Raw genomic sequence first — 23,247 nt, 5'->3', positions numbered from 1 at the left:
ACAATAACACACATATTGTGGTTATTACAGAAGCTATTAGACATCTCTGGGAATATTTAAGGACCAATTTTGCAACGCTCCACGCTCTAATTCAGTAGTTATTAGCCTTAGATCCCTAAGGTGTCGCGTTAAAACGTAGGAAACAGTGTGCCGACTTCCGATATTCGTTAATAACTTGTTAATTACGGGCGGAATAGTTGTAAAAAGTATCCTTGAATGTTGTCAAGGGTCTATACTATATTCTTAAACTCTAAAAGTTCATAATTTGTTCCCAGGAAAAGAGTAATTAGTAAATTATCGAGCAGTGATTCATTAAAATCAGTCATATCTATTGTGGCGCCATCTAGCGGCGAAAACAGCAACTATGCGTTTCTCGGCTCGTAATTAACTACTGCTCGTTAATTTACTAATTACGCCTTTCCCGGGAACAAATTACGAACTTTTAGAGTTTAAGAATATAGTATAGACCCTTGACAACATTCAAGGATACTTTTTAAAACCATCTCGTGCCTCATTAAATAGTTATTAACGAATATCGGAAGGCGGCACACTGTTTCTAACCCTTTAACGCGACACCTTAGGAATCTATCGCTAATAACTAATTAATTAGAGCGAGGAGCGTTGCAAAACTGATCCTTAAATATTCCCAGAGATGTCTACTTGTTTCTGTAATAACCAAAATATGTGTGTTATTGTTGAAAAGTTGATAAATTATCGATTAAAGCAGCCAGTGATATGGTTGTAGATGTTCCGATTTCAGATATTCGTTAATAACTTGTTAATTACGGGCGGAATGGTTCTGAAAAATATCCTTGAATGTTGTCAAGGGTTTGTACTATATTCTTCGATTCTAAAAGTTCATATTTTAATTACAGAAAAGGAGTTATTAGCGAATAATTAATGTATTGAGTATCTGGAGTAGGAGGAGTGGGGGTAGCTGTACTCCGGATACCTCCACTAACATTCTGTGATCCTGGGACGATTTTAGCAGTTCGAATCCCTGATATTAGATGGCGATACTGTTTCTTTGCAGATTTTAACACAATGATAGACCATGTTTGTGTGCGTGAGCTCGTAGTATATATGCATTTTAGCAGTACGAATCCCTGATATTAGATGGCGATACTATAGTTTTGCACTTTTTTGCCCAAATATAGTAATAAAGATCGAAGAGCTTGATAAAATATTAATTAAGATTCGTATAATATTTGAACCAGTTATAAGGTACTTTAGAATGAATAAAAATTGTGGAAATTAATGGGAAATGTAGAGGAGTATGTAAATAAATAAAAAGTATAAAAGTATACATAAAAGTATATCTATATATATGTACTATGATTTTTTATTTTGTATTAATATAAACATAAGGAATGTTTCGCACGTTTCTAACTTCGTTAAAAGGAATTTTGCTAGCACGTTCTATAAATAAATTAAATTGTAGAGCAAGAAGAAGAATGTTAAAACTCGTCGCGACCTTCGATTATTCTGCGTTACGTAACTGCGAATTTATTTCCTTTTTACACAACGTGGCCTCAACAATCGGCCAGATAAATATCCTACAAAGCATAAATTATTTCACGCATGCATGTTACACATCTATTAGGGCGCATTCTTTTTGTTGCCATGATCGGTCAATGGGTCTGCACCGTACACGACGTAACATCTAGTTTGTTTCTTTTTCTAACGGTTCTTATACGCAGATAACATTTACAGACATAACGTCCTCCAACTAATAACAATTTACAACACGCATTACATTTCAACACGTCTATATAGAAGAACTATTTAATCTCTCGCGGTTATCGTATTGTCGCCGGAAGGCAATTTTTCTTTATTTTCGCCCGACACGGACGTCTGCGGCGTTTCGACGTTCGGGCTTTTATCGATATCGCTGTCGGATGACGAATTATCTTGAGCCATTTCGAAACCGTGGGTTAAAAGATTGGTTATCCTTTCGACGTCCACCGTGTCATCCTGTTCGTGGATCTTTTTTAGAGCGTTCGAAACGATACATAGATCGCCTCTAAGTTCACTGACCACCGCGGTGATCTTTTGAGCGTCGGTTAGGACCTCCACCGACTGCGTATATGGATTGTAGCGTAATCCGAATGGACGCTGTATTCCATTTGCAAACGATCTAAAATAGTACAATCGCACGTTTTAACATAGTCTTTAAAAATCAAAAGAGATACAGGGAAAAATTTTAATGGGAGATTCTAGGGGCCAAAGTAAGACGAAAATCAAGAATACCAGTTTGTTGATCGAGGCTTTGTTACAAAGTTATTAACGTTCAAAGTTGCGCCTGTAAATAGGCAACCTGCGCACAGCTGAGTGCGCACGATAGTGACTCACATTCAGCACGAGACACTCTACTCAGTACGCCACTATCGTGCGCACGCAGCTGTGCGTAGGTTGCCTATCTACAGGCGCAACTTTAAACGTTAATAGCTTTTTAACGAAGCCTCGATCAACAAATTGGTATTCTTGATTTTCGTCTTATTTTGGCCTCCAGAATCTCCCATTAAAATTTTTCCCAGGGCTGGTCCCGATATAGAACAGATAGGGATGTTCTCGACATTTAATGGTGTACTTATTATTCCGTTAGTCAGAGATGCACGATTATTTTTTATACGATCTATTATTGTCGTTTTATTGGTAAAAAAATTGCTGGTGGTAGGAGCATGTATTACCGCATTTTCTCTTTCGCTTCCTCGATACTATCCGTATAATAATACGCATTCTGAAACGCAGTGATTATGCACTCCTGTTTACAAGTGATTTCCGGCTCGAATCGAAACGTCTTCTCGGGCGTGGATACCGCGTGTTTCAGTTCTGCAACGGAGGACAACAAACCAGCCCCGTAAATGCGAAGCACGCCGTCCTGTTTGCATAATCCGAACTCCACGGTGAAGAAGTATAGCTGAAGCAAGAGAAACATAATGAGAATGGGACACAGATTAACACTAGATTTACAGAAGCCGTCAATTTGATGGGTGTTTGATTCCATATTTAAAATTGCAGAACGCGTAAATATTATTTTTCAACGATTCATGTTGAATTTGATCGATGCAATGGCAAGAATACATATTCTAATTAAAAGAAAAATCGTATTTTAACACTTTACCGACCGATAGCCTATTAATCGACTGTTTTACCGGCCAACGCTTACCGACCGATAGCCTATTAATCAACTGTTTTATCGGTCGACGTTTACCAACCGATAAAACAGTTGATTAATAGGCTATCGGTCGGTAAAGTGTTAAGGTAATTGTTGGAAATGCGACCAATGTCGGCATGGTTGCCGGGCCTGCAACCGTTGGGTAGCGAGGGGGAATTGGGTTTCCCCGTTCGTGAACGCTCTTATGTTGTTTCATGGCCATGAGGCGACTTGTAATATTCCATAACCTATGATATTGTTATTAATCAGTTTTGTTATAATTTGGTACAAATAAACTTTATACTGTCCTCCGCTCACTTGAAGTCCCGCGAGACGGCACAGGGGCAAGGGGAGTCGGACCGCCCATTTATCTGTCTTGCTCACTTGCTCTCAGGCAGTCCACATGTGTGTGTAACTGCCGCGACGAATAGCGAGCTAGAGACCAATGTGTGCGTGGGAATACGTGTGCCCCTTCTACTTCTCCCGCATTCCTTCCGCGGGACTTCAAGTGAGCGGAGGACAGTACATGTGTTCATTTGTAACCTCTAATAGTTATAATTTGGTACAAATAAACTTTATACACGTGTTCATTTGTAACCTCTTAATAGTAATCGTCAACATGAAAGGTATCAATAAATATACGTGCGATCAATGCTCGTAAATTTAGTGTTAACAGTTTACCGACCGGTAGCGGTTGATTAATCGGCTATCGGTCGGTAAGCGTTGGTCGGTAAAAAATTCGATTAATAGGCTATCGGTCGGTAATGTGTTAAGGGTGGAAAGATTTATAAAATAAACTATGCCTGATTGGATAGTCTCCTTCGTTACGTGGAAATAAATTTCTTCGAAAGTTTTAATGGAACTAAGGAACTACCACAAACACGGTACGTTTACCGTTGCCAATTTATCGATGTCCTCGTCCGAAGCTCCGAGAGATGCGAGTCCAAGTTCTTGGGAGAACTGAGCGAAACTTGGGTTCGCTAGAAGCGGCATGTGCCCCAGCAATTCGTGACAACAGTCTCTGCGAGCGATAAAAGAAAAGTCGAGGATGAAATTGATATAAAAAATGAGATACAAGGTGGAAAGAGCGTTGGTGTAATAAGAAGAGAGAAACAACGTGAAATTTAACCCCTTAACGTACATGCCCGAGTCTGACTGCTTTCAAAAACAATATTTGATCAATCCAACGGTTTAAGGGATGATAATATTTATTTTCCTTCAAATTATATTTAGATATATTTTAGATATATATTTTAGAAACAAATCCAATAAAGAAAACTGATCATTGTTGATTAACCCGAGAAATATGAGCGTTAAGGGATTAAAGTGTCTTCTGGAGCGGTAAATATCTTTTTGTTGAATCGTAATCGTTGTTTGTGAGTTACTTACGGTTCAGGGGTGTAAAAGGGATCCGACGAATGTCGAATGTACTGCGTGCAATGAAATACACGGAAAGCGAGACCGGCTAAAAAATCTCGCGGGGTAAGGTAGCCGGCAACAGGTCGAAGTTGAAACCCAGTCGTTCCTGGCAACGTTACAAAGAGGCTCCGTTTTTAATCGTTCAGGTCGAATCGTTTATTCTACACTTACGTTTCAGAAAGGCGTTCACGTCTTGCAGTTGCGGTATATTGTCCTGCCTGCGAAAGAAGCGTGGAAAATTATACAGGGTGTTCAACCAACTCTGGGAAAAATTTTAAGTGAAGATTTTAGAGGCCAATGTAAGACGAAAATCAAGAATATCAATTTCTTCACTGAGGCTTCGTTAAAAAGTTATTAAAAAATTTCAAATCATTCTGAAAAAATTATTTTTGTTTGCGGGGGTCAATTACAATCATTTTTGGTGAATAGACATACCCCCGAAATCCTATCCATTTTCGAGAAAAAAATTCGAGAAGATGTGAAGGTTTTTCGATAAAATTAAAAATTTTCAAATCGTTCTAAAAAAATTGTTTTTAGTTGTAGGGGTCAATTACAAGCATATTTGGCGAATAGACATACCCCCGAAATCCTACGTACTTTTAAGAAAAAAATTCCTTACCGAAAATGTAATTTCTGGTTCCCACAAATGTCACGCGAAACTTTAAAATGTCATAACTTCTGAATGAATTGGACGATTTTAAAGTTTCAAAAGGCAAATAATGCGTATTTTTATGAAGAATATGTAGAAATTCTAAAAATATTCGAAAAGTTGTTTCTTAAACTCATAAAATCAGAAAACCCCCATAAAGATGGGCAAATTTTCAAACAGCCATAACTCCTACAATAGTGAATATATTGGATTGAAATTTTAGGAGGAAGTAGAGTTCATGGGTACCTACGAAAGAGTATTAAACAACTTTTCTGTAGAGCGTCAAACAAAATTACTAAAAATCAAAAACTAATTTCTAAGAAAAATCGGCGGAGAGTAGGTGCCTGAAAAAAAAAAAATTTCAAATCGTTCTGGAAAAATTATTTTCAGTTGCAGAGGTAAATTATAATAATTTTTGGTGAATAGACATACCCCCGAAATCCTATCCACTTTCGAGAAAAAAATTCGAGAATCTGTGAAATTTTTCGACAAAATTGAAAAATTTCAAATCGTTCTGGAAAAATTATTTTTAGATGTAGGGGTCAATTACAATAATTTTTGGTGAATAGACCTACCCCCGAAATCCTATTCACTTCCGAGAAAAAAATTCGAGAAGGTGTGAGATTTTACGACAAAATTAGAAAATTTCAAATCGTTCTGGAAAAATTATTTTCGGCTGCGGGGCTCAATTACAAGTAGTTTTGATCATTAGACATACCCTCGAAATCCTTCTCACTTTCGAGAAAAAAATTCGAGAATGTGTGAGATTTTACGACAAAATTAGAAAATTTCAAATCGTTCTGGAAAAATTATTTTCGGCTGCGGGGCTCAATTACAAGTAGTTTTGATCATTAGACATACCCTCGAAATCCTTCTCACTTTCGAGAAAAAAATTCGAGAATGTGTGAGATTTTTCGACAAAATTAAAAATTTTCAAATCGTTCTAAAAAAATTATTTTTAGATGTAGGGGTCAATTACAATAATGTTTGGTAATTAGACCTACCCCCAAAATCCTATCCACTTTCTAGGAAAAAATTCAGTAAGGACGTAACTTTGAACGTTAATAATTTTTATTGTGGCGTCTATAAATTCCCATTAAAATTTTTCCCAAGGCCCAACACCCTGTATACTATATTAATTAAATTTAATCAAAACCTAGCATACCTATAACCGCAATATTTCACCAGCTTTGGCCAATTCTCCAAATATTCTTTGCAAGCATGTTTCAAGTAGAGCTGATGCAATTCGCGGAAAACAGTTCCCCTGAAAAACGTAATAATAATAATAATTATTATTATTATACAAACACCAGAGACCATTCATTGGGTGTAATTATTAGCTAAATACGATCGATGGATCACGGTGAAATTATGTCAGTGCAAATATGGTTTTTAAAAATCGTCGACTACGTTTCTCAAACATTTATATCGATACTCCCGTAAACGACGACGATTAATAATTAAAATTCTTTTGTTCAACGACTCGTGTATTTCCAAGAATAGATGGTTTACTTGCGCTTGTCTTGTGCACATCCGAGAGAAACTAGATTAGGGAAGTCGCTTCAAGATCGCGAAGATAAATCGAATCAGGACAATTAAGGGGTGCATTCAACGCGGGGCAACGTTAGTTTGTTCACACGTCGCGAACGAAGACGGAGGGTAAACTCTTCGTTCTGTATTGGCAAGGTTCTGAAACTGTTTCGTAATCGTGGGCGAGAGCTCGCGGGATCTATCGAACGAGGATGATCTTTTTCTTCGTCGCTGATTGGCCTCGTGCTCGCGGAAACACGTACCAGGAATTCTCCTAACGAGCAAAACTTTCATCATTTTCTAGATTTCGATTTCTCATGTACTTTTCGATAACTTTGAACGTAGTTAAAATATTTTCGATACCTTCGCGTTTCATTGTTGAAACAACTGTTAAAAAGACTACATATATTTTCCTCAAGACAGACATTTTCTAGTGTTTAATACAGAGTAAGTAAAATAATAATAAATTTTACGAACCACGTTTTGATTTCCTCCGGCGTGTATTGAATGCGAGGAATCGGTTGGCCGCTGTAAAATCAACGATCGAGTTAAAAGTGTTTCTACGATCAATCTCGATCTATTTCGCAGGAAATATACTGATTTTTAACGTACTATCTGTAGCTGCTCGCGATGTCCGCGAACTGTTCGCGACGCTTGCGATACACCGGATCCTTGAAGCCCTTAAACAATTAAATCAAATTCGACCAGTTTCTAAATCCACTCTCAATAAAATAATATCGACAAAAAGGCGAACGTACAGGATGATCTGCGTCTAATTCGGTTCCGTACATCAGCACTCTCTGGGACTGATCTAAATCCGATATTTTTCGTGGGAACCAGGGCATGTCCACTTCACTGAAATCTGCAAATAAATACACAGAGTCTTGTCAATCAAACAAGCAATTTAATCGTAATGTAGTCGATTCGAATGAAATTTTAGTCGTGTTACCTGGTAACAGAGATGCTCTTTAACACTTTGACTTTACAGGATTTTTTACTATGGAACTGGAACAATTAATTCTCAGAACGAAATGTTAAAGTTGAAAATAGAATTCATGAATTTTAAGTTATGTAGTTTACAATTGTCTAAAATCGAAGTTCTGGTCCCTCAGAAAATTGTACAGTTTTGGTCTGGCAGTCAATGTGTTAAAGATCGTCTTTTTTTTTAATTATCGACGACGTTGGAGGACTCACCGAAACTCGGAGCGGCGGAAAGCGACGGACCGTGGGGTATATTCCCCATCTGATCGTACTGCGCCAAATTAATGGCCGCCACTTCGCGATTCAACATCCTCGTCAACTGTTCCATCCTGCTCGAGTCGCACTCGACGTCGACCAGGATCTCGAACTCCGAGCCACGGCGCAGCGATTTACGAGACTCGATGTGCACAACGTTTACACCCAGATCCTTCGCGCCACATGCGTGAAAACAATTTAGATAATCGATGGAACATTTTATCGAACGGAGATTAAATAGTTGACTTTTAAAACTTTTGCACGATGAAGAGGACTGTTCGATTAACTTTCAACGTGTGTACCTGGAAGACCTGCAGTACCCGCGCCAAGCCGCCCACTTGATTCTTCAACGAAAAAACGACGGAGCTTTTGTTGTCGTTGCCCGGTCGACGGTCCACCATGGGGATCTGAACGAGAGAACGCGTCCATACATTACAAAGATTCGAAATTGACCAGCAATTGTCCGACTTGGATTTCACCGAGCTTTCCATAGGATTAAACTCTTAAAATGGCGAAGTTCTACGACTTCTTGTCACCGAAGTTCTAATAGTTCAAATCTTTGAATACTAGATTCGAATCGAGTAACTATGTTTGATATTTCACACGTGTCAGGAAAGCTGGACATAATCGAAGCTGGACAGTCGTGGTCATTTCGGGACCAACTAACTTCGCTGGGCTTGTGTATGGGGCTTCCTTCTTTGATGGCCCACTGTTCGCCTCTTCTGTACAGCCACACCCCGAGCAGCCCTTTACCCGATCCACTCATGACGATCTCCTTCGAGGAAACGACTCTTAAAATGTCTGCAACGTAACGTGTCGCGAAAATAACGGTTCAACCGATAACAGTGATCTATCGAGACGATCGTACGGAGGAGAGTCGAGCGATTCAGCCGTTTAAGGGCCACGGAGCAACAGTGTCCCGGCACCGGTGTCTTCTGCTCTTCTTAAGACCTCGGTCCCCTCCGCGTACGCGTCCTTCTCAATGACGATCTCACCGGGATTGGTCGACGCACGGTAGTAGGAGGTTTTCCCCATTGGTCGGATAAAACATTTCATGGGGTTGAAGCGGAGTGTCGGGCTCACCCCATTTAACCGTAACTGTGCCGGTTGCAGAATGTATTCGGTGTGACGTCACTGGAGCCCGCGAAATGTGGGTGGTGCAAGGGCTGGCGCGGCGATGAACGAGAGAAGAGATTGCAAGGTCTCCTGGAAACCAACCGGGAAGGGCTGTTTCTTTTATTCCGAGGCTCTCGATCTTCCTCTTACTTTCTCACACCCTCCCCCCCCTCGACTCTATCTGTTCCTCTTTGCGATTCGAGCACGCAGTAGACCGAGACTCTGGGTTTCCGGGCCAGGCGAAATTAGTCGGCCACCAACGAGGCACGAATCGCCTTTCCAACGCGACGAGTACCGATTTTTCGCCGCCATTTTTCTTCCTTTTGCTAACCAGCCTTTTTTTATTATCAGATCTGCAAATAACTAGGTTCACCTAGGCGTATACTTGAGAGTTTCATACTGATTACAGGGCGACCCTGTCCCTGGCTGAGTTGCTGCTAAGTCGTAGTACTCTGAGGCTGATAATTCCGTGTTATGGACCCTGAAATATAGATGGAAGGTTAACGCAACTCGTGTTAAGCATATGTGACATGGACTCTAAGACTTATAACTCCAAAACGAATGGTACATGCATTTGGAAAATAACTTGTACGGTTACGAGAGGATTTATCGCTGAAATCTGTAACGTACGGTAACATTGATGGCGAGTCTTGCTTCATGGTAAATGTCAAACGCGGCTACCAAACGAGAAAGTGGTTCGCGGCAGGAATTCTCCTCCAAAGAATTGAATTTCTTTTCAACGAGACGATCGTCCACGGTTTGTGTTTCTTTTCCTAGAACAAAGGGAGGGTTTCATAAAAGCTCGAACGCTCGGGGAGTCTCCTCCGTTACTTGGCAAAGCAGATGCAGCACATTACCAATGTCCATCACTTACCACTATCAGCTACCAACCGACTCTACCCCTCGCTAAATTATACCGGCCGTTCCTATGGCATTAAGAGAATTGAGAGTATCGTTCGATTCGCGGAGAGGATCCTTGGTTTATGGTCGCGACTGCCAGTCACTGAATCGTCTCTGACCACGAATGGGAATTCCTATAAATATTATAACATTAGTAAATAAATCTGTACTCTTTAATAATAGTTTAATTTATTATTTATTTAGTAATAGTTGGTCTTTAGGTTTTAAAATTAAATGCAAAGAGGTGTTTGCCCTTTTATCCTTACCATATTGATTTAACCCGGTCCAACGAGGATACAATATCAATTTAACGTTTACTAGTGGTGTTACAACATTTTACCACCCGCATTTCAAAGCTCTGTACCTTTCACACAGAGATTACTCCGCAAAACTAGATATCCGCTTCGTCAGAATATTCCTTTGTGTTCGAAGCTGGACGTTCCTAATTTCCTCCATTGTTCGAAGGACGAAGACCGGGTACATCAAGATCGAAGAAACAGGATCGTTTCTGAAACGAATATGAATTTAGTCACTTTTCGGGCGACGAATAAATGCTAGTGAATCGATAGTTTTAATATTACGTTGCACATGTAACTTGTTTTAACATTCTTTAACGCGTGTCTTTAATTTGTACTTCTACAAATTGGATAATCGTAGCAGCACGATGGTAATTGAATCGGTTGTTGGAGAAACGGTGACCAAATGGTGTTACCATTCGATCCACGATTTCATTAATGGCAGGTTTTAATTTATTTCAGATTTAACGATGCAACGATCTCGCCTTTCCCATTTTAAGTGAGTTCAAGCATCCTACGATACTGAGGGGGGCTGCAAATATAGCTTTCTGGAAAGGTTAGTCGGCCATTCATGCATATCTCAATTAATTTAAAATTGTTATTCATTTAGTATTTGTGGAATGTACTCTATCATCCCTCCAAACATTACTCGTTAATTTTATTTAACTAAACTGCATAGATTCCCCTGAGAACATTTATCATTCGCGGATAAATTCTTCATTGTTCATACTAAGAGTACCAATAAAAGAACAGTCAGTGCCATTTTTGTTTTTGTCCCAAGACTAAATAAAATACTTGACTAAATAAATTACTCGAGCAGTTCTAACGATCGACTGTCTATTATATGAATGGAGAACAACAGAATTGTTAAGAAAATATAATACGATCTATCCCTGATAGAAATGGATCAGATGAAAAATTATATTTAACACTAAAATTACCAACAATTATAGTGTATTTATTTGCACCATAATGCAATGGAAATAAATGTTTATTAATTTTCTTATAAAAAGCTACGATAAATTTTCGAAAATCCAGTTGAACAACTCTTTTACAATTTTTATTAGAAACTACGAATGGATCATTTTGACCACTTTGGTGGTTCTAGTGTTGAAGGAAATCAGCAGTATCGTCGCTAATGACCAAGTAGTCGAAAGTAAATAAAGAAGAGGAAGCAGAATATTTAGAACAATTTTAATTTTTGATTTTTAACCCTTTGTTGATACCATCGATGAAATAGGGATACGAATCGACCACTTGAAAGGACTCAATCGATTAGCAAAAATAGTCGGGGAACTCTAAGTAAGAGCAAGACGATGGATATTCGTTGTTTGCAGACAGAAAGATCCTCTTGGAACGCTCTCTCAGCACGAATGAAGTAACTGATTCAAACAAAGAGGCTAGACGTAATATGGAACGAGGAGAAGCAACGAGGGAAAAGTTTTGTACACAATGAGGGGAGCTATATTTTCCAAAGCGAGGGGGTGATGGTTCTAAAAGAAAATTTCGAACGTATTTAATTACTCTAACGAAGCTTTAAAACTGTAACGTTATCGAGCCTTTGCACGTGGTTCCATCGGTTCACCCAATAGTTAATATCGTCAGTCTTTATTTTAACACAAAGTAGAATATATTATGATTATAATTTTTATTTTTTGAAGAACGCCTTTCTAAAAGTTTGCGAAATGTACGAATTTGTGTCTGCTTCAAAATGCTTTCAAATTCACGAATTTGAAACGGTTTTAGTTATAAGATTATGGACGTGGCAAATTTCTGTTGCATCGAGACAATTTACAAATCGCAAAGAAGAAACCTAAGACCGCTCGATGAACTGCGTGCAAACGTTGCTCTCCTTAAACTTTCGATGCCTGGAACTTCTTTAACTCGATTAACCGACATTAATTACTCGCCCTGGGTCGCCTATGCCCACTACCTATCCCTGAACAGCTCTATTCCTGTTAGCTAGTTGTCCCACTTGCGTCGTAAAATACATTTTCATCGATACGTGATGAGCCTACAGGAGGTCACAGAATTATAGAGACAAAAATTGGTAACATCTTTGAGATATCGAATTGTTCGATTTTCAATGCACCGATTAAAAATAGCTTCTTACGCTTCTAAACGCTGAATTACAGAAATACTTCTCAAGAGGTCGAAATAAATTTTATACAGTATTATCGATGATACGATAGCCTAAAGATACAAATTTCGAACGTCTCGGAGTTGACCGGGCAAGTTTGTACCAATAGCTCCGAAACACCCTGTACACTATTCGAGAGTAGGGCAGCTTCTCCCTAGGGAGAGTCGAATCGTATATATGCCTCTTCCCACAATTTCTGCATTAAAAATAAATTCCCCCGGCTACTCCCGTAACTCCGTGTCGGTTGCAATTTTCGAACTCGGCAACAAGAAAGTCTAAAGAATGTCAATGGATCCTCGCCCTTGAAAGACTTTTTATTCCCGATTGGCAACAAAAATGCGTCTCGATGCTGTCGACGATTCTTTATCAGCGTTTATATCGTAAATACAAGATGGCGGTGCTTAAAAGTTAAAATTTTTCTCTCATGGTTCGGGGAATTAAAAAAAGAAATAGTAAAAGTCAACATTGATCTTGTCTGTTAGTTAAAAAATTAATTCGAGTACGGCATTTCATTATTTCGAAAGCTTCTACACCCCCCCTCTCCACCCGTAGTTTTCGAAAATCGTCTCGCGACAAACTCATTAATGAGTGGTGTTTGATATTTGAAATGTCGCTATTTTTGGTTCTGTGCATTTTTTGGGGGGGAGGGTGGCGTTGGAGGGATGCGATATGTCAGCGTTTGTATCGTAAATACAAGATGACGGAGCTTAAAAGTTAAACTTTCTCTCATGGTTCCAGGAATTAAAATTAAAAATAGTAAAAGTCAATATTGACCTTGTCTGTTAGTTAAAAAATTAATTCGAGAGGAGTACGACATTTCATTATTTCGAAAGCTTTTACCCCCCACCCCCCGGTAGTTTTTGAAAATCGTCTAACGCTAAACTAGTTAATGGGTGGTCTTTGATATTTCTCTGGGAAAGATCGCCGCGAAATGTCGATATTTTCGGTTCTGCGCGTTTTTTTTTTTGGGAGGGTGGCGTTGGAGGGATGCGTCGGAGTCGCGGTTGAAATATTAAATCGAGCGAACTGCGGCGCGTCTCGGTCGACCCACGGCCTCGGTTTGGTCGGCTCGGTGTATCCCGTCCGTTCGATTTCCTGGTGGCGTGCAGCGAAGATCGCGTATCCCACGCGGGGGTATGCGCGACGCCCACCACGCATAAATCAATAGGGCGTCGCGCGAGCGTCGTCGAAGCGTCCGTCGTCTCGCGACGTCGTCTCCCCCCTCTTGAAACGGCAGCGACATCTTTCTCCGTTGCGTTCTCCTGGGGGTCGACGAGCAGCAATCCTCCAGGCCGTCACGGCCGCCTTCAGGACCGATCGACCCCGTGGCCCGTGTTTCCCACCGACTGCTCGCAATGGCCGACACCGAGTTCGAGGAGTTTCGCCAGTACTTCGACAGGCTTCCCCAACACCTCAAGGCGCCTCTTTCCAATTACACGTGAGTAGAACCGTCGAGCAGGCTGGACGCCTTAACGCGAACGGAGTAGATCGCTAGACCAAACCGTGCGGTGGTCTTCGTCGTCGCGTCCTTCCCAGCATAGTCGATCGAACGAATCTACGAACATGCTTATGTCAGTTTCGAGTGACCTGTCAACCGACGGTACAAAAATCTGCGCGACATTGTTGGCCACGGGTCGCATAGATGGGCTGAATTCTCCGGATTGGAGACCAAGAATTCAAATATCTTATCGAGAAGCTTCTGTTACTCGAATCAAATTCTGCCCAACTATGCTACGGATGGCCCACATCGTGTCTGCTCGCCTTGAGACGCTCGAGCCCTATGTCTGGCGTTCGCCTGTCGATTCCACTCCTCGGAGTCGATATCGAGAACCAGGATCTCTTTCACCGGAGCATGCGAGAGAGCGTTCGCGCAGGAAGTTGTCTCGTTCGAGAGATCGGCTTCCGTATGTTAGTGTGAAAGGATCCCTGGACAATGGGGTTCTGTTGGCATTTTCAGCAGTGCTCTCCAAGGACGAAGAGCCTCGATCGTGAGTGTCAATTCGAGGATCTTGATTGTTCGTTTTCTAATCGAGATCCCTATTGAGACCTATCGTTTGTAGACTTTCAAAATGTCAACGAAACGCTCCTTTGATGTTCTTAGTTTCAATACTGCATCTGCTAGGCAAAATTACAGTGGATACCAGACACAAGTAACCCAGGTATCCTGAGGACCACGACACAAGAGTGTTTGCGTTGGCGTTGTGCCTTTGAAGACTGCTAGTTCAAAACGAGGAACTCGATGATTCGTTTTTAGAACTAGCAGCCTTCAAAGGCACAAAGGCAAATTTTACAATCGTTCCAAGTAGAAATATCCACGAAGTGAACGTTCTCGAGAGAGGGATGCGTTATAAAAAACCGTGACAAGTTTCGTTTCTTTTTTACAAAGATCATTAAATGATCAGTTGACGAGACCCGGTGTGAACGAACGTGCAAGATATTGTTTATCAATAATAGAAATTGACGCATTACGGGATTCGATTTACGTCATCGAGGAAACAAAGAACAGTGTAAGAGACTCGACTCTTGAACAAAATTAAAATTATTTAATAATTTTATATACTTTTTACGCGTTTGCACTCTGTTCTTCCAAGTGTCTCGATGCGTGTTTCTGGTTAGGCTGCATTGCGTCTTTAATCCGTCAGGTTTAGACCAGCGGCGGGCAAACTTTCGTTCGAATAATACTAGGTCATTCCGTAAGTTCGTGCAAAATTTTACAGTGCAACTTGGAACGATATTACAAGCGTGCAATAAAATTATTTAAGAACCTGTGATCCGCCTCTCGTTAGGTAGTTACCTCCGATTTTCTGTTCCTGGTAAGGGACGATACCTCCTGGAAAAAATAAATAAATTGATTAGCAAGAATAAAATTTGTTCATAAGATGTATTAAAAAACAATCGAGTTTAAATGTTTATCTAGTAGCGTGCAGTTCGACTTTGCAGATCGGTAGAAGTAGAAACAGTGACTAATGGTCGTACACTAATCACGCGCTTATCCGATAAATCTTCAAACACTATTATTTCACGGAGTAAACATTATCTGTAAACCCAAACGTATTAAATAAAATTCTAACGAATCAGGACACGACGATTTTATTTATCTACTTCGACGGTGCTCGAAAAGGGATAAAATAAAATCGATACGATCCCATCGGGTCCGCTTAATTACTTCCATTCTACTTGTCAATCTTGATTATTTGACTTTTAGGGAAACTAGACCGCTATTAATGGCCAGCAGTCGCGCTCTGTTTTTATCGCTAATCGTCTAATCGGATGCCCTCGTTTCTTTCCCAGCAAAGAGTTACCTTTCGAAGCGTATCACGAAAACAGCGAAACGAATTTACGAATTTAAGGTGAACGCACGCTTCAAAACCACACACGTGTATAACAAATTTTAATCAAGCTTCACTGCTCCGTAAGTTTTTTGTTTAAGAATGCACTTAAAGTTGTTCTGCTTTAGAAATGTACTTTTTAGACGATAAACTCCACGAGCAGGCAAAACAAATCAATTCCTTTGCTCGAGACGCAAGGAAACCTCTTTAAAACTGTCGTTTACCTGTTGGTCACCAATGTTCGAGTATCTCTCGTTCGTGACGAAGTGTTCTTCGAGAATTCAACGCGTCAGCGCATCGAGCTTTGATCCACCTTATCGTTTAAATGGATAATACTTAAACAGAAGACGTACGAAGACACGACACATCAAGTTCTCTTCGAAAATTCAATCCAAACCATTCAACGTGTCATAGACAAAATCATCTTCAAACGCAAAATAATAATGCACTCTGTAAGATGCTAGACTCTATCCCTGGTCGATTATCACGTTTTGTAGATTTTAATATTACTAATTATAATACTTGAAAACCATTCAACGTGTCATAGACAAAATCATCTTCAAACGCAAAATAATAATGCACACTACGTAAGATGCTAGACTCTATCCCTAGTCGATTATCACGTTTTGTACATTTCAATATTAACAGACTACATGCTCCAAATTACTAATTATTAATATTTGAAATAGAGAAATTCTACAAAACTTGTACAAATTTGTAAGATGCTAGATCCTATCTCTGGTCGATTATCACGTTTTGTAGATTTCAATATTAACAGACTACATGCCTGAAATTACTAATTATAATATTTGAAATAGAGAAACTCTACAAAACATGATAAAATCTATTACTCTAGTATTCTCTCTTAAGAAACGCAAGAACAGTCCGCGGGACCAGATAACGCGAATGCCAGCCATTTTGAAATCGTTTTAAGATCTCTGTAGTCAAGTATGAATTTAGTAAGAAATTTCTGGTTGACGTGCTATAAAAAGATCTTGAGGTAAAATATGGATCATCTTCCGCACGTTCACGTAGTCGGTGAGTTAATGTTGCTGATTGATTTTTGGGAACAGACTCGTTCACGATGTGATGCTAGACGATTCGCCGACCTCGTCGCAGGGCAGCGACGCGGAGGTTGGCAGACCTTGCAACGGAGTCGCTGGCGATTCCGAGGACGAGGACGTGGTGGTCATTCATCGGCATAATAACCAGAGCGGGCACAGTTCCGGAGACGACAGCGAGGATCTAGATCACAACTGCTCGATTGTCGCTGACAGCGACTTTAGGTTGGTAACATCGTAAGTGTAAACCATTTCTTTCTCATTCTTGCCTGTGAGATGCTCTTGTCGTTACAATTCGGTAGATTTTTATTCTGGGTTCATGAACGGTATGCCACCTAACTTGACGACTTTAAATTAGGGTAGATCAATGGAGGTTCCACTCCCATTCCACTGATCAAAAAAAGGATCTTTTAGAAATATTAAATAAAACTGTGATTATCACCTTATTTTTGTTGGTCCTTAGGATTCTTGAATCACAGAAATCTAGTCCATTTTTGTTTTATCACGTTTTTCTTCATCCAAGATTGATCTATCGTCCTCCCTGAAATATATCATACAGTTAGTAGAAGATCTATGAAGAGCAAAGGAATCAAAATTCTTATCAGCAACAAACTTCCAGCATTGGAGTTCTGTTTAGCCACTTCTTTATAAAATTCTATTGCATGGATTTTTTTTTAAACAGTTTAGAAGTAAGGTTGTCAAGTTGGATGACTTTAGTAGTCTTTAATTGCACGTCCATAGTTTCAGGAGTAAATTTCGGTTGAGAAAATGAGGAAGAAAAGTTTTATGAACCCTGTCCAAGGCTTTTGTTCTTCCAAGTTATACAGAATTGAGGACGAGTGCTGATGCACCGTATACTGCTATATACAGACACATATTCGCCATTGCAGTATAAGTATATTCGATCGTTCCGCCATTTTATCACTTGAGATAGAAGCAAGGTAAAAGCACCAGTGGCGGACGCTTTCAGACTATGTTTTCTTTAAAAAATCCATAAATACTTTATTAAGAAGCTAAGAAACGTATGATTCACTGTTTTAGACAATATATATTTCTTTGTTCGTCTCGTTGGAACGAACACGGTGTCATTGGACTCGGTTGATGAGTAATAATATTGTTGAATAGATAGTTCTGCAATGTTTCTATCGATTCTTGTAAATCTCTGCATGCAAGAAGGAATGAATCTTTTTTACATTTACTCAAACCTCTGCCACGAACCTCCGGTTAATAATTCCATCAAGGTCACGATTATTTTTAAGCCCCTCTCCTATTTCGTTTTCTAGAGAACGGTTATCGATATTCTTACAATTTTAGAAACGCATCTTGGCAAAGGCAAGTCATCACCAGCAATGGCGTACAAAGATTTCCGGACGGTTATATCTTTAACATCCAAGTATTGCAAAAATGATTTCTCTCTGCTCGTGGGGGTAGAAAAGTGAAATCGTCCGAAAACATTTGTACGCAGTTTTAAATTAGAATAGTAACTCAGACAATGTCTTCCTGCGGCTCCAGAAAAAATAATCTCCCTCCCCAAAGATATTGAGAACGATTTACGTAACGATCGACAAAGTAGGGTCAAGTTTCCAGTTGTTATTAATTTAACTAGCAGTGTAACTTGTAATTGTAATTTTTAAATTGACTGATGACTGATGTTATTCGTTATAATTCGTTCTCAATATGCGATGATGAAAATTCCCATGAATCTACACTTCAAACGGCATGGTGAAAGGTAGCTTAGCTCACTACACAACTACCATTGGGTGACATTAGCTTGTTCGGTGGACTGAGCAGCAGGGATCGATCGGCAGGCGTCGGTGGACCGGGTCCAGGTGGAGGCACCACTTCCGGCCGCGGTAATGGCGACAGACACAGCGACGTGGGCAACTCCTGCTCGAGCTTGAACTCCTGGCCGACGCCCGAGCACGTGTCCTCGAATCGTCCAGGGAGCGGCGAACGCAGACGTCGGAGACTACCGGAGATCCCCAAAACGAAAAAATGTAAGGAAATCCAATTGCAAACGCACCTATCTACCATCTACACTCTCCATCTCTTAAGTTAAATTTTACTTATAATTAAGACGGACGTCGATGTATTTAAAAAGCTGTAACTGCATCCTCCGATCGTTTTTCATCGATCTCTTAAACGCGGGACTTTGTAAACAAAGTATCGCCCTAGAATAACGTGACCTTAAGCGCAAGACGCGATCTCGATTACGAATCGACCGTATTCATGCGCATTTCTCATCACCGATCTTAACGATATCGCGGATCTGACCGCAGAATCGGTAACCGCAAAGAAAGAATATCCACAATGACATCAAGTGTCACGTCACTTGTTCGTGAACCGTGCATCTGTTACGATTGCTACGATCATTTATCATCGTACCGATGAGTATCGATCGCGTGGCTCATTGGTAGTTAGTATACCAAAAATGTTGAGGCTTCGATTCCACGGTCGTTTAGTAGCTTCAAGAGGAGATACAGTGTTTGAGGGGTTACACCAGGAACTATGCATCCGAAAAGTTTGTGCTACTAACGACGAATGTACAAATTGGTGAACAGATTTTACTTGATACGACGTTCGTTCTTCACAGGTCTGCCTATCGGTCAGATGTCCCTGCAATCCTCGTCGTCCCTAGCAGACGAACTGAACGCAGCCAACGGTTCCAGCCTCACCCGGCCCCATTTGGTGTTACGAAAATGCCATTCGAGGCTTCGCCACGAGGACAGTTCGCCCGACAGCGAACGATTGGCTACCGACAGTGGCCACTCCACCGCCCACTCGCCGGAAAACGGGCCGAAAAGCGTGTCCCCGATACCCTGCAATACCCTACAGAACACGGACTCTGCTTCTCCTAGCAGTACACCAGGTGATTTCTTTCTCCTTGAGACGATGATAATAGTCGAAACGTAACGAGGAGGTCTTGAATTCCAGTTTCGTTTTGCTTTTGGACTGTAACATAGTAGGTAAACACACTGTAAAACAGTTGTAAAACTCGTATCTCGAATAGTATCAAAGACTGTACCAGGAGGTGAAGCTGCAAAGTTTCATCAGAATCTTCATTGATCAGGCCAATTAATGATCTCGTGTTACTTCGAAGGGAGCGGAGGTGTCCCGTTCACTCAGCTGGAACTGCTCGAGGCGACCCATCGAGGATTGCACAAATTTGTGCCGAGACACCACGACGAGATCGATCTTGAAATCGGCGATCCTATTTACGTTCAGAAGGAGGCCGACGATCTGTGGTGCGAAGGTACGTGGTGTCCAATCGGTGATTCCTATTTCTATGGAAGCTCTTCAAGTTGGTTAGATCAACTAGTAAACCCAAAAATGCTACGAATATTCTTTAACTCCTTGCCTCACGATTTAATTTCCAACTGTGCCTGCTAAAAGCGAGACCAAGGTTTGGCCATTGTAAGCTAAGGGGTTAAAGAACGAACGTCGTGTTAACTAATCCTCGTTTCGTGTCCAAGGCGTGAACTTGAGAACCGGTCGTCAAGGTATCTTCCCTTCGGCTTACGCGGTCGACATGGACTACAGTGATTTCGACCCAACGGCGTCGAAAGTGAAATGGGAGCGATACCTCCTGGGTTACCTGGGATCCGTGGAGACCTTGGCGCACAAAGGTACCAGCGTGGTTTGTCAAGCAGTTCGGAGAATCGTTGGTAACTCCCAGAAGTCGCCTATCTCGCAGAGTTGCATCCTGGAAGTATCTGATCAAGGTCTTCGAATGGTCGACAAGAGTAAACCGCGGGTACGCTTCATCGCCGTAGCCTGCAAAGAACAAAAATAATTATTCTGGTGTACTCTTATCGATGGTACGTGTATTGTGTTCTTTCAGAAAAGCCAAGGACCCTGCCACGATTATTTCTATTCGCTTAAGAACGTTTCCTTCTGCGCGTTTCATCCCCGCGATCATCGCTACCTCGGCTTCATCACGAAGCACCCTACCTTGCAAAGGTTCGCTTGCCACGTGTTCATTGGTCAAGAATCCACGAGGCCCGTTGCCGAAGCCGTCGGGTACGCATACCGTTTGCACATTTTCGTTTTTTAAATCTCTAGTCGGATCGTTGCATTCCGTTAACCGGGATGAGGACTTTAACCCGAGTTATAACAATTATTCCAGGGACGTAAACGGTAGAAGTATGTGACAATAAGATTGTAAGTTCTGTTCTTCTTTCCATAGGCGTGCTTTCCACCGGTTCTACACGAAGTTCATGGAGACTGCTTTCCCGATAGAGGATATCTATATCGAATAGATTATACTGCTGGCCTGTCGTATAGCGGCTATGGAGGAAAAGATTAATCTCACGATCCTTTGTCCCTTGTATATACTGACCTTAGATGTAGATATAAAATGACAGACGCGAATCAAAGACCCAATTCTATACATATACATATATGTACATATATACATGCATATACATATATGTATATCTATATAAATATATATGTATACCTTATACATATATATGTATACAAGATGTGTATGTATACAAATGCACAAGGTGGTCGGAAAATCATAAATTCGTCGGGGCAAATTTGTCCGGTCCAAAGGTATTTTTTTCAAAATCGTTGCCATTTTTTAACATATCAGCGTGTATTTTTCGTAACACAGCATCGAAGCACACGTCGAAGCAGATTCAACGACCACACTTAATGACTCTCAAACAAACCTCGAACGAAGTAATCTTACCAGTATAAACGCAATTGAAAAATTCTACATGTCTAGTTTACTATAAGAAATAAATTTATAGTTTTAATTAATAGTTTTATATCCTGTATATCCCGAAAATGTCTTGAAGCCGACGGACATCATTTTGGAAAAATGTATAATTTTTCAGTTGCCTCTTTCGAAGGTCATTGGTACGGTCGTTGAATTTCCCTCGATGTGCACCATGATGTTGCATTATAAAAAATATATAATGTGCAGAAATATGGCGGCGAGCTTTGGGATTCGAAAAAAACTGACGAAAGAAAATAAATCAAATAAATTTGTCCCGACGTATTTTTTCGTATCGGATAAAAATAACGAAGATATTAGGATGTTCGGGATAAAAGATACGCCCTGTATACATATACATACTTGATATGTATGTTCCCGGCAACTCTGGAAAGCGTCACGACGGGACCGATTCAGCGCCATTTTTCTTTCGACGATTACTATTTACTTTTCGATTGAATCGTTTGCGTTGATACATCCTCCCCATCCCCTTTCTTCTTCATCTGATGTTAAGCACGATCCATCGTATATAATCCTGCAAATAATTTTGCTTTTTGTTACAATGAGACGTGAGTTGAACATACCGGGTGGAAAAGATCTTTAATATTCGAATAACGTACGCTAATTACTACCGATAAGAACTAAATAGTTAACCTTTCGATCCTTCGACCAAGATATCCGTATAGCGACACGTAGAAAAACAAACGACAATAGTGTGGATCGTTCCGATGATTAAAAGCGGCAATGTTTCGTTTGCTTCTTCGTGTCAACGGTTTTGATCATTTCTCTATTCTTTCTCCGTGTTACGTTTCATCGGTGGCAACGAAACGAGAAACAAACAAACGGATCGTTACGAAACGATCTCTAGACGCGAGCCAAAAAAAAAATATTTTATTGTACTTGTATTAGAGACTTGTATATTTTTCTATCTTTCTTTGCGAACGAATCGTTAATTATAGATTACGTTTTAAACGATAAGGCTTTGACGTTCACGATGATCTTTGATTCCGCGAGTCCTTCGTTCACGTCGGTATACGACTATTATAATCGAAACGCACATTGGCCTCTGTATTTAAATTGTATCGACTGTATCGGCGTTGCAGCGTTTCGCGAACATTCAGACGGTACGAATCAAATCGCACGCACCGAACAATGAATAAAATATTATCGATATCTATAGGAGAATCGCGATTATTAATTTGTACCAATAATTATATGATTTTGATCGGTGGATCTCATGACAGTCTCGTACGTAGATGCTAATACCGTTCGATGGATCCGTCGTCAAGAACGAATATACAGGGTGTTCGGCCACCTCTAGCAAAAATTTTAATGATCGATAGTAGAAGCCAAAATAAGACGAAAATCAAGAACACTAATTTGTTGATGGAAGCTTCGTTAAAAAGTTATTAACAATTAAATTCAAAAATTTCAAATCGTTCTAGAAAAATTATTTTCCGTTGCGGGGGTCAACTACAATCATTTTTGGCGAGTACACATACCTCCGAATTCCTATCTACTTTCGAGAAAAAAAATCGAGTAGGTGGTGAAATTTTTTGGCGAAAAAAAATTTTTCAAATCGTTTAAAAAAAATTATTTTCGGTTGCGGGGATCAATTACAATCATTTTTTATCATTACACATACCTCCGAAATCGTACGCACTTTCGAGAAAAAAATTCCTTACTGAAAA

At 40.3% G+C, this 23,247-nt stretch overlaps 2 protein-coding genes across 3 annotated transcripts; one reads left to right on the top strand and one right to left on the bottom strand.

Annotated features, from left to right (window-relative positions):
- Positions 1–1,491: 1,491 nt before the first annotated feature.
- Positions 1,492–19,562, bottom strand: LOC122395229 (tryptophan 5-hydroxylase 1). Its single transcript, XM_043392652.1, has 19 exons — positions 19,402–19,562; positions 18,588–18,802; positions 17,276–17,374; positions 15,209–15,273; positions 10,274–10,515; positions 9,982–10,141; positions 9,738–9,880; positions 8,659–9,588; positions 8,294–8,398; positions 7,950–8,163; positions 7,514–7,617; positions 7,368–7,435; positions 7,233–7,283; positions 6,391–6,489; positions 4,748–4,794; positions 4,547–4,682; positions 4,052–4,178; positions 2,691–2,920; positions 1,492–2,137 (listed from the first exon to the last, which is right to left on the bottom strand). The coding sequence occupies exons 8-19, from the start codon at positions 8,755–8,757 to the stop codon at positions 1,786–1,788; spliced, it is 1,632 nt and encodes a 543-aa protein (XP_043248587.1). The 5' UTR covers positions 8,758–9,588; positions 9,738–9,880; positions 9,982–10,141; positions 10,274–10,515; positions 15,209–15,273; positions 17,276–17,374; positions 18,588–18,802; positions 19,402–19,562; the 3' UTR covers positions 1,492–1,785.
- LOC122395230 (JNK-interacting protein 1) lies at positions 12,215–22,851 on the top strand. Of its 2 annotated transcripts, none has more exons than XM_043392654.1 (8): positions 12,215–13,881; positions 16,846–17,058; positions 18,604–18,830; positions 19,427–19,702; positions 19,934–20,086; positions 20,307–20,587; positions 20,675–20,853; positions 21,020–22,851. In XM_043392654.1, exons 1-8 carry the CDS (start codon positions 13,799–13,801, stop codon positions 21,090–21,092), a joined length of 1,485 nt encoding a protein of 494 aa, XP_043248589.1. In that variant the 5' UTR covers positions 12,215–13,798; the 3' UTR covers positions 21,093–22,851. The 2 variants fall into 2 exon arrangements, with proteins under 2 accessions (XP_043248589.1, XP_043248588.1); XM_043392653.1 differs by having other exon boundaries at positions 16,846–17,070.
- Positions 22,852–23,247: the final 396 nt, after the last annotated feature.

Source organism: Colletes gigas, unplaced genomic scaffold (assembly GCF_013123115.1).
Source record: "Colletes gigas isolate AHSC1104 unplaced genomic scaffold, ASM1312311v1 Colletes_gigas_Sc00005, whole genome shotgun sequence".
NCBI classification, from domain to species: Eukaryota; Metazoa; Arthropoda; class Insecta; order Hymenoptera; family Colletidae; genus Colletes; species Colletes gigas.
Note: the sequence above shows the minus strand (reverse complement) of the source record. Positions and strands in the feature narration are given on the sequence as shown.